This window comes from Anarrhichthys ocellatus, unplaced genomic scaffold (assembly GCF_004355925.1).
Source record: "Anarrhichthys ocellatus isolate YVR2014 unplaced genomic scaffold, GSC_Weel_1.0 scaffold1, whole genome shotgun sequence".
NCBI lineage: Eukaryota > Metazoa > Chordata > Actinopteri > Perciformes > Anarhichadidae > Anarrhichthys > Anarrhichthys ocellatus.
This window is the reverse complement of record NW_022280031.1, coordinates 1595877-1609356: the sequence shown is the minus strand read 5'-3', so window position 1 is coordinate 1609356 and position 13480 is coordinate 1595877. Positions and strand designations below refer to the sequence as shown.

The window sequence follows — 13480 nt, the reverse complement described above, 5'->3', positions numbered from 1 at the left end:
CACACACACACACACACACACACACACACACACACACACACACACACACACACACACACACACACAATTGATGAATGTTGACAACTTACATTGTTGGTGTACTCATTAAAGCCTCTCACTCTGTGCACAAAATAAACTTCGTCATCAGTGATGAAAAGTCAGACGTGGCTCTTTCATTCTGTTTCGTGTCTTCCATTTTAAACTGGACTACCTCGGTTCGGCTTGTTGATTTCACTCTCATTTGCGTTATTAGCAGGTAGCCAACAATTCCTGCCGTCTGCTTTCAAATAACTTACTAGCCAATTAGTTACATAGTGGACCACGTTTCTGCTTGGTGTGAATTGATCCTTCAACCTTGGCGAGTGGTTTGTTTATAATTATTGTCTCTATTCTGCATCTTTTGTGGCATTACTACTGCTGTCATCGCCTCTCCTTTGGTTCCTTGTATAAGTAAGGTGCAAATGAACTCCTCCTTTTCAGTTAATTGAACTAATACAAGTCTAAAACTGTGTTGTTGCCAGCTCTCTTACTAAATTATCTAAGTAGATACCACTGAGCATCATGTGATGCTGCAGGTAGCTGAACAGTTATTGATGTACGAAGCTTCAGAAAGTGGAAAAACACAAGAGTTGAGAATAACAGAAGCAACTGATGGAACTATTTTTTTGGTATTCCCCCAAACGAGACTTGGTTTCAAAGCTCCAGCTCCAATATAGCTTAGTCTCAAAGTAATCACAATTGCCAAAAAACATGAAGACTGAAAACAAATTAATTCCCTCTCTACAGCGCACATTGTTACTCAAAGGATTTGGGTGGGTGGCGATCCAGCCTAAGGACTCTCATGCAGACACATGAACAATATGGTGATGTGGGCACGACAAAACTACGCCTTCTGATGCCTCAATGTGTGCATCTGCCCTGTGGCAGACACCCTATCAAATACATTGTATAGCTAGAGACTGAGAACTGTGTCAAGTTTTAAGGTTATACTCGTGTAACAAAAGATGCTGATTTGATACAATCCATCTGGAATGTGACCCTGATTGTGTTAATCCCACTGAGGAAGTTGTTCTGAAGAGAGGAAGTCCGTTTACTCAACTGCTGATGGCACTTTAATTTCTCCCAATGTTGAATATAAATAGGTGATATGGATAACATTTATTATGGTATATGTCATGTTTTACTTCATTATAGATATAAATTGCGACATGGACACATTTTTGAAAATTCAAGTTTATATTAATCATAATTACCAGATGGGGCAGCCTCTTTTTGACTCAGCCAATACATTAAATATTTGACAAATCAAGGTACGTAATCAAAACTGTATATCATGCATGACCGTCTCCTAGAGCTTGGTAATTTCAGTCAGAGATCAGCTATTTTTTAATTTACATGGCTTGTATTGACTTAAATGGAGGAGGCCTTTCTCCATTGTGATAAATTGTGCTTCTTTTTTACCAGCTTTGAGATGATTTCCTACCGCCCACTGAGTTCGTACTTTCTAAACGTAAATTTAATGGACAGATCTTCGACTGAATGTCTGATGGTGATATGTAGCATGCGTATCTGATTCCTGGATCAGTGTTATTCATCAGATAGATGTTGTAAATGTAAATATGCAATGTATGCCACTGGGGCATATTGGAACTAATTCTGTCACTCTGAGGTGAAAAGTATAAATTAAAAAGCACCTAAAGGGATAAAGCTGTATGGTCTTTCTATGCAAGGCTATAATAAAGCTTGACAGGATTATCAATAAATCACCCTCTATGATAATAGAACAGTGATTTGGGTAGCAAATAAATGGCTGTCAGAAAATTAAAAAGCCTTTGGGGTAAACTGAAAAAGACCATCAGACCAGAACTTCTAATCTACATACGAGAGGACCAGTCATTCTGTCATATATCCCCACTCACTCCCACCCGGACCCACGCAGCGCTACTGACTGACTGACAGCAGTGACGCCACCGTAATTTGATGCGGCAGGACTCTGGCAGCCTCATCACACACACGCAGAGGGATGTGGGTCGCTCAGCACTCACAGATGGCATTTATATGATAATTCTAACCACTTCCAGACACCCATGAGCTTTCACACTGGACTCGATTGGATCCAAATGCATTTTAGTAACCATCTGCAAGGAAGGGAGTGTGTCAGTGAAAGCAGAGTGATGGACTGGATGGAAGGGATATAGGCAATTTGCTCATACATTACCAAACACACTTTTCCATGGTAGTGACGAGTTCTAAAGAAAAAATGGTTAAGTAAGAGTGGAAGAGAACATGGTGGTGGATGCTTACTTTAAAAAGTAGACAGTTGGTTGATGTCTGCAAGTGGAGATAAAGAGAAGTACATGTCAATTAAATGAATAGTTGTTTGTTAATTAAGAAACACACTTATTTGCTTTCTTGCAGAGAGTTAGATGAGAAGATCAATACCTCGTGTCTGTGTGTTCAGTTCAGTATGGAGCTAGATCCATGAGATAAATTGCTCGGCTTGAATGGTTATTTTTTTCCATTAATATCAAAATGATGAGGATCTGTACCAAACCCTTTTTTTCTGTCTGTCCAAAGAGCCAGATATTTCCCTCAGGAGAAGGTGGACTAAAAGAGTGACTATAGAGTGAATATACATCACATTTTCCAAGTGATCAGAAACATGACTTTAAACGAATGCTCTGTGTCTGCTGGACGTGTTTAAATGCAGTTATTCAGCTCACAACTTTATCGACGATTGTGTTTACAACTTGTTTCAGCTGCCCCTGAGTCGCCACAAAATATTGCCGGCTTAAGGTACAATGATGACAAAAGACAGGAACATAACAACACTGCAGTTGTCTATTCTGTAATCATAGAGGAGGAACGACAAAAACATTTTGTACCTTTTGTGGCAACAGGAGTTTGGGTGAGTTTAAGTACTCCGCTGCCTCACTGTTCAATGCTGCGGTTTGAAGTTTACTGCAGCATCTTTTCTAAGTAAAACAGCCTCTGTTGTCTGACTTTGCCAGTTTTACAGACATGGATGAAATAAAGTCGAGGACTGAAAGACAACCAAGAAAAGTAGTTTGTGTGATTACACCGATAACGATGGTTGTCTGAATAACTCCTCTGCTATCAACCCTGCCCCGTATAATAACCAGAATGTAATGACTCCAACTTCTGTTGCGCTTTTATAGCCTCTAAAATACTTCTAAATTGTCCTTTGCTTAATTACAGCAGTAATTGTTTGTCACTTTGTGTGTGTGTGTGTGTGTGTGTGTTTGTGTACTGCAGATGTGAAGTTGCTGCTTCCAAGCTGTTGCGTTGTAGTAAACTGAAATAATTAGTAGAATGGTGTTTGACAAGGAACAATATAATTAATCTCTCACACTGAATTATAATCTGCTGACATTTCACATTTCTTAATTTTGAATTACTTTGCAGTAATCATCGCGCCCACTTTGCTGTGGATGGTTCTTAGTGTTCAGGTCGGAGGTTGTTCTCACCGTCAGCTCCAGCAGTTCGTTGAGTAGTCCGTTGCGTTTGCTGTGGAGGAAGGCGTTGACGCTGCCGGACTTGGATATTCTTATCCTGGCCAGTCTGGCTTTCTAGGCGTGGGAAGAAGAGGAGGTCACAGCATCAAACAGGGTGGGCAGGAGGTCACAGAATATGACTAATGCAGTATTAAATGGTGAGAAACTGCCGACTCATGAACCAAGTTTTGTAGTAATTGAGAACAGTATAATGCATGAGAACAGACCTCTAAATACACTACTCCTCAACATACACTACTGGTCAAAAGTGTGGAGACTGGATTCAGTGGCAACTATTTAAATCACCGGTTTATCTTATTACATCATGTTATTGTTCAGGCAAAAGAACATATGGTGTATTATAAAACCATATTAAGAGCCTTGCTTGAAGATGTCACCTTGAGAATTATAAACCAATGGATACCATTTTCTTCTCTATTTTCTGACATTTCTTAAATTATATAACTAATTGATAATTGTCAAAGACAAAAGAAATATGGAAATTAATTGTCAAAAAAGATGAATTAATCATGAAAGTATTCGTTAGCAAACGCCCTAATGAGGACAGGAGTGTGCACGTTTTTACCAGATGTAGTGTTGAAGGGACAAAAGTAGATTTTCCAATAACAACTCACTGAAACAAAAGCAGATGAATCTCCCACAATGAATTAATACTGGTTTTTGGGACTGTTTTTTTTCTTTCATTGAATGATTCTGTTATTCTAAATTGCCGTTCATTTCTCTCCACTACACTGTACAGTAAGGCCAACAACCACTTTGTGGAAGCTATTTAGGATCCAAATGAAGAATGCCTCTTTGAAGCTGCAATTTCTTTTTTTGCGTGAGTCCACAATCTAAAAGATTTCAGTTTGATCCTTCAAATGTCGGGTAATGAAGATTCAAACTAAACCACAAACCACAGGAAAAATATAACCGCAAAACCAAACAAAGCCCAACTGCTGATGTCGTCTGTCTGCAACTGAGTTATAACTAATGGACGATTTACTGCATTAGTGGTGATTCTGCCCATAAGAGGCTGACGAGTTTGCACCTGTCTGCTGAACATAAAATTGTGTTAAACTGCAAAGCCTGTTTCCCAGCTCCTCTTTGTCTACAATGAGGCGTAGTAAAAAAAGATAAATGTGATAACTCCTCCAACAGAGAGATGTGATTACTGAACAGAGCGACGGTGAGAGAGAGAGAGCCAGACAGGAAATGAGAGAGAAATCCGATTGGGAATTTTTTGAAATGAAGAGGATATTAGGATGACTGTATACGATATACGGCTGCGTCAAGTGCTCCTGGACACGTAGGGTGAGAGATTTATTTAACCTTGTGCTGATGCTCTCTCTCTCTCTCTGATAAATGCATTTCAGTTAAGGGAGACAGGAGGAGCAATATCTGCTTCCCAGACGTGAATAAGAAGTAATGGAATTACTTCAGAAATTGTCCGTCAGATCGTAGATACCTGTGAAGGTGTGAGGAATGCTGGAGACTCATGATGCAATGATAATAATTGTGTTTGTACGTGCACAGTATGTCAAATGGAGAGAAAGAGGTGGAAAAAAAAGAGACAGCCATTAACTTCTTCTCTCTACGCAGCTTCAGCTAAAGTGTGAATGAGTTTGAAAGGGAAAGAGCTGTCGTTGGCTGCCTGCGTTTCTTATTGATCAAAAGCTCGACTTGACACGAGAAAAGAAAAAAAATATATGAAAGAATAACTAACTCTGATCCTATTGATGTGGTGATGGGTATTTCATCCTCGCTGATCGTCCGCTGAGCCCAAATGGTTGTCTCAGGAATCTTTACTCTGAGCTGATGAAATTCTGAATTTGTTTAGAGTCCAGAGGTCTGAGCAAGTCAAGTTTGGTGAAGTCTTAAGACCAGGGGCGCCTGTTCTTCAGCCCCCCCAAATAATTTGGCATTATTGGCTTTAAAAACAAAAAAACATCTTTTTTTTTGGTGATGTCATTAAATTAAACTATTGTTTCTCACATGGACAAGTTATTTATAACTCTGACATGCTACATCTGTGCGTGCGTTCTGGTTTGTATGTTTTCTCCCCCTTCAAATTACAATCCAATAGCCTATCATCATACTGAACGATATAAAGTTGACACCGTCAGGTCCATTCACCATCCATTGTGTGCGGCCCCTTTAAGAATTAGGATTTGGGAGTGACGCGGATATGAAAGCTAGTTTATCCGTCTTTCCTTTACAAGTAGAAAATTATTTCTCTCTCTTTATTTGAGAAAAGTTCATATTTGTGTTGTCAAATTTCACTATGACCCTGAAATTCTGTCTCTTGTGTTATCATATACTGAATGCAAGTAAAACTACAGAGCAAAATCACACTCTTTCTGATTGAACCAATCTATGAGCTGTCTGAAACAACTGATATACCCCAAATGGGCCCCAAAAAAATTGTCGTGCGCTGCGCGCGCAAACATTCCACTCCCCTTGGGGATTAGCCCCCCCTTTCATTGAATCCTAGAAACGCCCCTGCTTAAGACACAAGTTTTAAGTCTGATACCAAGCCAAGTCCAGGTCCATGTCATCATCAAGTCTCATGTCAAGATGTAAAGGATGTGGCTGGTGTTTAATACTTTTCTTTTCTGTCAAAAACATTACATTGGGATAGTTTGTCCCTCTCAATGCTTTATGACTTGTCTCGCCTTGCTGTAGCTCTCACCCCCAAGCCTGTGCGTTCCAACTGAAGAAGTCAATTATTTTTAAGGAATAGTCCCGTAATTGTTTTGTATGCAGCATTGTCCAAAATGTCCCTACTTTGAGTCCTTAATGTGGGTTTAGCTCCAAAGATCCTGGATCATACATGTCCCATTTTGCAACCAATAGCATCTTTAAGATATACCCTTCCTGCTTGGTAATTGTCTCCATCTATCAAACACAGGCTTTCTGTTATAAGGATGGCGTCTGTGGGATTGGCTGAAATAAATTACAGTGCCCATGATCACAGTAATGAAGGAACATTTCCCCCAAGTGCAACTATATATGTCGCATTGATGTGTTTCTGGGCAACAATTGAGGTTGATGAGGAAGTTTTTCATGTCTGGCGAAGTTCTTTGAGGTAAATTATAGTCTGTTCAGAGACTGGCCTAATGGAGCTCCTCGACACTCTGTTCAAAGCCCGGTGATGATGGATTCTTGTGATTTTTTTTTCTTTCTGTGGGCTAGTTGACCGAGAAAATCAAGCCTACTTGCTCCAACGTTACCACCCTCAGTCCAACAGTCAGACAGCCAGACTACAGCAGTCCAGGGAAAAAGCATGAAATGTTCAGCTCGCAGACAAGTGAGCCTTGAAACTGCTGCATATAGAGACCTTTTCTTTTTTTCCCCCTCTCTTTTACCCCAATCAGCCTCTCTCCCGCTTCGCTTTCTCTGACCGTCTCCTTTGTGTTCTCTTTCTGCTTTTTGCTTCTTGTCCGACCTCCTTCTCTCTTTCCTCATTTTCTCCTGTCATCCTGTTTTGCCCTCACGTCTCCGGTCATTTTTACTTTCTTCAACATCCTGCCATATCTCAGTGCAGCTCCACTTGACATCGCTCTCCCATTACCGGTGTGACCTCAGTCCATTTACTGCCTCGACGTTCACGACACTCTGATGGTGACTACGCTGCACCGCTTTGTCGTGCAGTGATAAAAAAAAGAAAAACCTGTCTTCTTCTTCTTCTTCTGGGGAAGTTTTCTTTTTGAAAACCTCAGGGAATTAGGCGCATTAGTATCAGGGGTTGTTTCACAGACTAGTTATGCCATCTGTGGGTGACTGAACATGAAGAGGAGACACTGCGCTCTACACCGAGGCCCGCACACACACACACACACACTATAAAGTAGTTAGTAGGGAACGACTATCATTACATCTAATTTAGATTCTCTACTTTCTATTTTCTGACTGTGAAGCTACAATTGGTACATGAGAAGACCTTTTTGTACAGTCAAATCCCCAGATGACTATATAATTGTAATGGGAGCCTGGAGCAGCCTGTTGTTAGAGAAGAATGAAGACGAATAAGACCTAGAGAGGAAGGTAAGGCCAGGAGAGATGGGGTAATGGAGAGAGGGAGAGCGAATGAACAGGGTTAAAAAAAAATCTTTTTTATATATAATCTTTCCTACTTTTCTTCCTTCTCTTTCTGTTCACAAACTCATACTATCAGGGGAAACAACTGGCACATGTCGCTATAAAAGCGGTTTTATGTGAATTGGTAAATAAAATTGCTCACAGGTGCACGGTAAATGTGTTGGTGACTTGCTAACCTTTTACAGTTGTGGGCATAAATACAAGATAAGAACAGACAATTACTCAAACCAATCCAGCAAAGCAGCTCCTGCCGGCAGAGCTCCAGGTCTCCATTGTACTAACAAAATGTACTTTCCTGTCGTGGTGAAACATTCTCACTAAGAAAAAAATGATGCACCTTTTCAACTGCTTGTGTATTGTAAAAAAAAGTCTTATTCTGTCTGTCTGTCTTACTAAGAAATTATAAAAAAACAACTCTAGTACTGGGGTTCACAGTTGATTATATACTTTGGAGACAGCAGTTGAGAAAACCATCTTGCAACAAGGGCGATCCTGTAACTGTAGCTTTTAATTATAGATGTTATAATTTTGTTTTCCTGATCTCTTTCAGAACTTCTTAACCATGGTGGCTTAAAAACTGTTGCTGCTGTTTCCAAGGTCAAAAACAAACTTTGAATTTTTTGCATTTATAGCAGCTATTGCTCTAAAGCGTCTTTCAGCTGTAAAAAAATACAGCTTGCAGCACAACCGTTCTGGTTCACAACAGATGGCTGAAAACCCCACTATATTCTACCTGCCCAGCACCAAACTACAAACAAAGTTTACTAATCTGTTTGAGTAAATGCTGTAGTGTGACTATGTGTTATAGTCTGACCACTCACTGCCCAATCTGTTCACTTTACCGATTCAAAGAGGAATAGCAGGGATTAGTGCTAGTCTATATTAGTTAGTTTGTAGGACATCAGGCCAACGTTGGTCTTAAACATTTTAGAAACTTGTGCATCAGTGTTTTTCATTTCTGGTCCCCCATGAAATTTCCATTTAACATCTCAATGTTTTTGTAAACTAATTCCTCATTTACAGTGGATTATGTATCACTAATTTAAACGGGGCGGATAAACCAGAGGAGACACTAACTCTAAAATAACTTCATTAGAATGATTTTTACTGAGGAGTTTTACTTTCCCTTCGTGGTCTAAAACATGTTTTACAAATACTGCTAAAAATGACTAAAATGAAACGGTTCCCTCGGGGGAAATGTTAAGATCCGTATAAAACAATAGTTTGCACACGATCACACAGTGCTAAATGACCAACAGAGATGCTGCTGGAGTGCAGATTCACCAGTCTTGAACAAGGTTGTTTGTTGCTGTTGACTTACTTCAACTCAAGAAATGTTTCTGTATTTGAACATAAAAACATCTGTGTGGCTGATTGGTCAGCAATTAAATGTTAATTTGGGTTATGAAATGTTTGGCAGAAGATGAGTCTCAAAAATAAACGTCTTCCTGAGATACTATTCAGACAGACGTCTGTCCTCGCAGCACTTTTGGTCGCTCCTGCTGTCAGTAGCTGTTGCTAGGCAACAGTTCATTCATGCACACATACAAAAATCAATATTAGAACGATAGTCGATGAAGAGGTATTAAGGATACGTTTTAAAAGCGTCAAGGAAAAAATGTAGAAATCTTATTTGCCCACATTTTCTGGTCCTGTCCTGTTTTGAAAATGTATTGTTTTCTGTAAAAACTTTTTTCCATCTATGTTTTGAAAATGACGAGGGAGGTCGAGGAGTGATGGAAAGTGAGAGAAAGACCTGTAAAATTATATGAATATGAATATTTAAATGAGAGGACTAGATGTCATCGTGCCAAATGCCTAATAGCATTTTGTGAAGATTATCATGTTGAACAAAATGCTGCAGAGTATATTTTCTTCAAATAGGGAAGCAGTACGATGCTAATTTCCAGGTTGGCTTACAAAAACTGGTCGTCCCTGCATCACTCTATTATTTTTGATTTAATAAGATGATGGTGTGTTTTGTTTGTTTCTTTCCTATTTACATTGGTTGTGTCACGATCATACCTCACATCTTGGAAAATAAAATAAAACATTACTATAAATGACATTACTATTTGCAGTGTGAGTTAGGTTATTACTTAAACGTTTTATTACTCATAAGTGGGACATTTCATTGGCTTATAATAACGGTTTAATAAAATGGTTTTAGTGAATTATCCATTATGTGTCTATTTTCAAGACATGTGTTAAAAATGACCATCATTAATGTGTTTTTTTCTTGATGGTATCTAAACCTTTGACCTGTTATTTCTTTGTTATTTCTGCTGATTCAAAGCAATATATTAATAAGAAAACCAGACACAAAGGATTTTCATATCGCTATGGATTTAAACCAGACTTCTCCCTCCTCAATTAGCTATCAGCAGCTGCTCTCTAACTTAATAGCTCTCTTATCTAGCTCCGCAGAAAGGTCAAGCCCACTGGGTGAGTGTAGTGAGTGGATAGCGAACATTTAGTACTTGGATTTAAAGTGTTCGTTTGAGAAAGAGACAGATAGGGAGTGTGTGCATGTGTGGAAGGATGTTGAATAATGTAGGTCTGAAGGGCAAAGAAATGTCCTTTGTGTGTGTGTGTGCGAGGGTTTTGAAAAATGTGGATTGATGTAGGTGGAAGGACAGATTTACAATGCAGATGTACAATTCAATTGGGGTCAATTATTTTCAGCATCACCTTTAAAAAAAAAAAAATGTTTTATCCGTCCTCATTCATCAAGATCATTTAAGCCTCTGTCATTATTCTTTATCTGAATATATGTACAGTATATACACACAATATTTATATGAAAAAAAGGGTTTCCATGCTTAACCATTGGTGTACAACGACCCAGCACTTTTTATTCAACACGTCAACCTGCCATTCATGCTCCCTCCATAACGTGATAATATCTAATAATCCTGTGACATTTTTTGACAATCGCAAGCTTGAACTCCTCTCTTTTGTGAATGTGCGCACACTTCATCAAAACAACACTTGTGTTTTGAACATTGAATCTCACTGTTGGAGCAGAAGGGATGAAATAAAGACACTGACTTTTACCTTCTGAGCGCGGCGTTTGTCGGCTCTCTGGTTCTGGTGGTAGATGCGACTGAAGTTAGACACGATAACTGGGACTGGCAGAGCGATCACCAGCACGCCACTCAAGGAGCAGATGGAGCCGAAGATCTTCCCGGCGATCGTCTTTGGCACCATGTCTCCGTACCTAGAAACGAGACAGACTAGGTGGTGACAAAGTGCTGAAATAGATACATGGTGTTGACTTGGTACACAACGTATGTTTCCATTCACGCGCGTTCATGGCCATTTTCAATTTCACCATGAAAGAACTTAGTGGAAATGCAAGAGAAGAAGTCTCTGCATGTTGGATGAGACAGAAAAGGTGGCATATCGATACAGAAAAAGTTGTTTTAGAATACACCTCAACATAAGACGGACTGTAGACAAAGCATTTGTATCAGCTTAACACTTATCAGAAAGGTCCAAAAACGAATTAATTTCCGTCATGTACCAAAGCATCAAACCTACTGGTGCTCAATTCATTATGTAATCTTGACACATCCTCTTATATGGGCGAACATAATGACACACAGCTCCATCGCCATACACAACGAGCAAGGTTTACCTATTCCAGCAGGGCTCATAAGCATTTCCCTGATCTGACTTTGGCAGAGAGCACTCCCTATTTTAGAGCACTATATTTACTTTGTGTCATTTAATTTCAATGTGTTTTGCCAGCAATCCTACCGCACATGCACTGTATTTAATGAGCGCGAAAAAAATCACACTGTGAAACACTACTACGCCTGTCAGTGAGGACACAAAGTAGTCAAAGTATGGAGTTAAACCTGCATTAAGTGACTTTTTTTGGGGGCCGTTTGGTGGCAGCTGAAACAAGCTGTAAACACATCACAGACATCACATTTTGTTTAATCCAAAAATATAATTACAGCAGCTTTAACTATTACATCTCCTTTATGAGAATACCAGTGAACGGCATTCTAACCACATTTTAACTCCTGTTCTCAGCTTCCGTCCGATAATTCGATTACACAGGTGACTGGCTGCTTTAACAGGTGGACAGAGGTGCAGAGATAGGACCACTGCTATCTTTGCAGCTCAGAAGAGGCATAACAAAGCCATGCCAGTGGGATCCACGGCCAGGAAGAAGCCAAGGTTGATGCGCTGGCCAAAGCTGTGGGCCATGATGGAGTTTAGTGGAACAAATTGATTATTAAATACAGACTTCCAGGACGAGCTTGTAGGCAGGTGGGAAATGACACTGAAATCGTCTCCTGGAGAGGCCGCTGACATCAAATTTAAGTATTGTGATGTGAAGCAATGGGAAACAATGTTTGCTGGTGCTTGAGGGAAAGACAGAGTAATTAGATCAGCATTTCACCGAGGTTGAGAACTTTGGGGCTGGTTCGGCTGTTCCTGCTGTTATTTCTTCTTTCTAAAACAGTGGTGAAAAACACCAGCAGCAAATGTCAGGAGTTGAGTTTTCATTAAAACCAAATTATGACTGGTGTGTTAACTGCATGCCAAATGAATCAGAGCACAGAAGGCCAAATTACCTCCTAAGTAACCATATGACCAGTTGCTGATGAGCAACTATTTTTAAAAACTGAGTCCTGCACAGTGCTCACACCGCAGAAAAACACACTTACATCACTTACAACAAACTTCACAGAGAACAATTAGGGCAAAAAACAGCATCACTGATGTGTTCTAACCGAATATTATCTGTTCTAGCTCAGCTACAATCAAAAAAACAAAGAATTCTTCGGCATGTTAGTGAGTTGCTCACTACCGAGCCTGTTTGTAAATAGGCTACGGTCAATGTTATCTTCTTCATGTCACCTTTCTCTGCTCTGCTCCACTGTGTGTGTGTGTGTGTGTGTGTGTGTGTGTGTGTGTGTGTGTGTGTGAGGACAGGCTAAGCCCTTCACTCGGTGAAACACCAGAGCAGAGGACGTTAATGATGATTAATGACTAATGTGTACAATTTTAGCAGAGGCGCTCATAATTCTGCAGCGGCACACCTGAACATCAACCTGTACAGCCAGGTGGTTTGTTACACACAACCATCTGAGAAGCCGTAGTTGTAAATAGTTTGGAAAAGGACGGGCACTTTCGAAAGCCCCCCTAAAATAGGCCTAACGACGCCCCTGCCGTGCACACCTAAACCACGGCCGTAGCCGCTCACAGGACGCTGATGGGTCCGTGCTCTGGCTCACTGGACACAACGCATCAGTTGAAGATATGTGATCTTGCGACTCTGCCGTGCAAGGTAGCCTAAATATAGGTGCAACGCTGAGCAAGATGAGTGAATATTCTGCATAAGACACTGTTCTAGTAACCACAGTCCTCAACGGACCGTTTTCCTCAAGGGCTACTTTAAAAAACGGATCGAGCATAGTGGTTAGATTTTGATCCTCAAAGCTTCTGTGAAACACTTGCTCTTGTTCAGAGAGCTCTTTTTTCTCCTCTCTGGCTGTTTGGCCTCGTTGGCTCCTCTGAATTTCCTCTCCACTGCGTTCTCGACACAATGAGACTCTTGACAGGTAAGCCCCATGCACTGTTGACCACTGTGTCTCCTGAGGGCCGCTCTCTGCCCAGACGAGGGTGGTTGCTAGCTTTCCACTTTTCAGACTGTTTTTTTTTTTGGTGGGGGGCCCAAAGCATGCTGAAAAGCGCTTTAATCGCTGGACTTACTACCCACAAACTGATGAGCTGGGGATTTATCACAAACCCGGCCTTCTGCTCTGCCTGAACAAATATGCAGGAGAGGGAAGAACGTGCTATTGCTCAAATCCATTTTTAAAATTACTTTTTAAAATGATTTT

General features: G+C 40.3%; 1 protein-coding gene across 4 annotated transcripts in view; it reads right to left on the bottom strand.

Annotated features, from left to right (window-relative positions):
* Positions 1–13480, bottom strand: part of LOC116389018 (potassium voltage-gated channel subfamily D member 3-like) — a 72275-nt gene that overhangs the window by 3076 nt on the left and 55719 nt on the right. The window contains exons 3-5 of one of the 4 annotated variants that reach the window (XM_031857444.1): positions 10668–10836; positions 3489–3590; positions 2305–2331 (exon numbers count right to left, since the gene is read on the bottom strand). In XM_031857444.1, the coding sequence (XP_031713304.1) occupies positions 2305–2331; positions 3489–3590; positions 10668–10836 (298 nt within the window). The remainder of the gene's footprint in view (positions 1–2304; positions 2332–3488; positions 3591–10667; positions 10837–13480) is intronic. The other 3 variants (XM_031857526.1, XM_031857604.1, XM_031857689.1) reach the window with 3 other exon arrangements.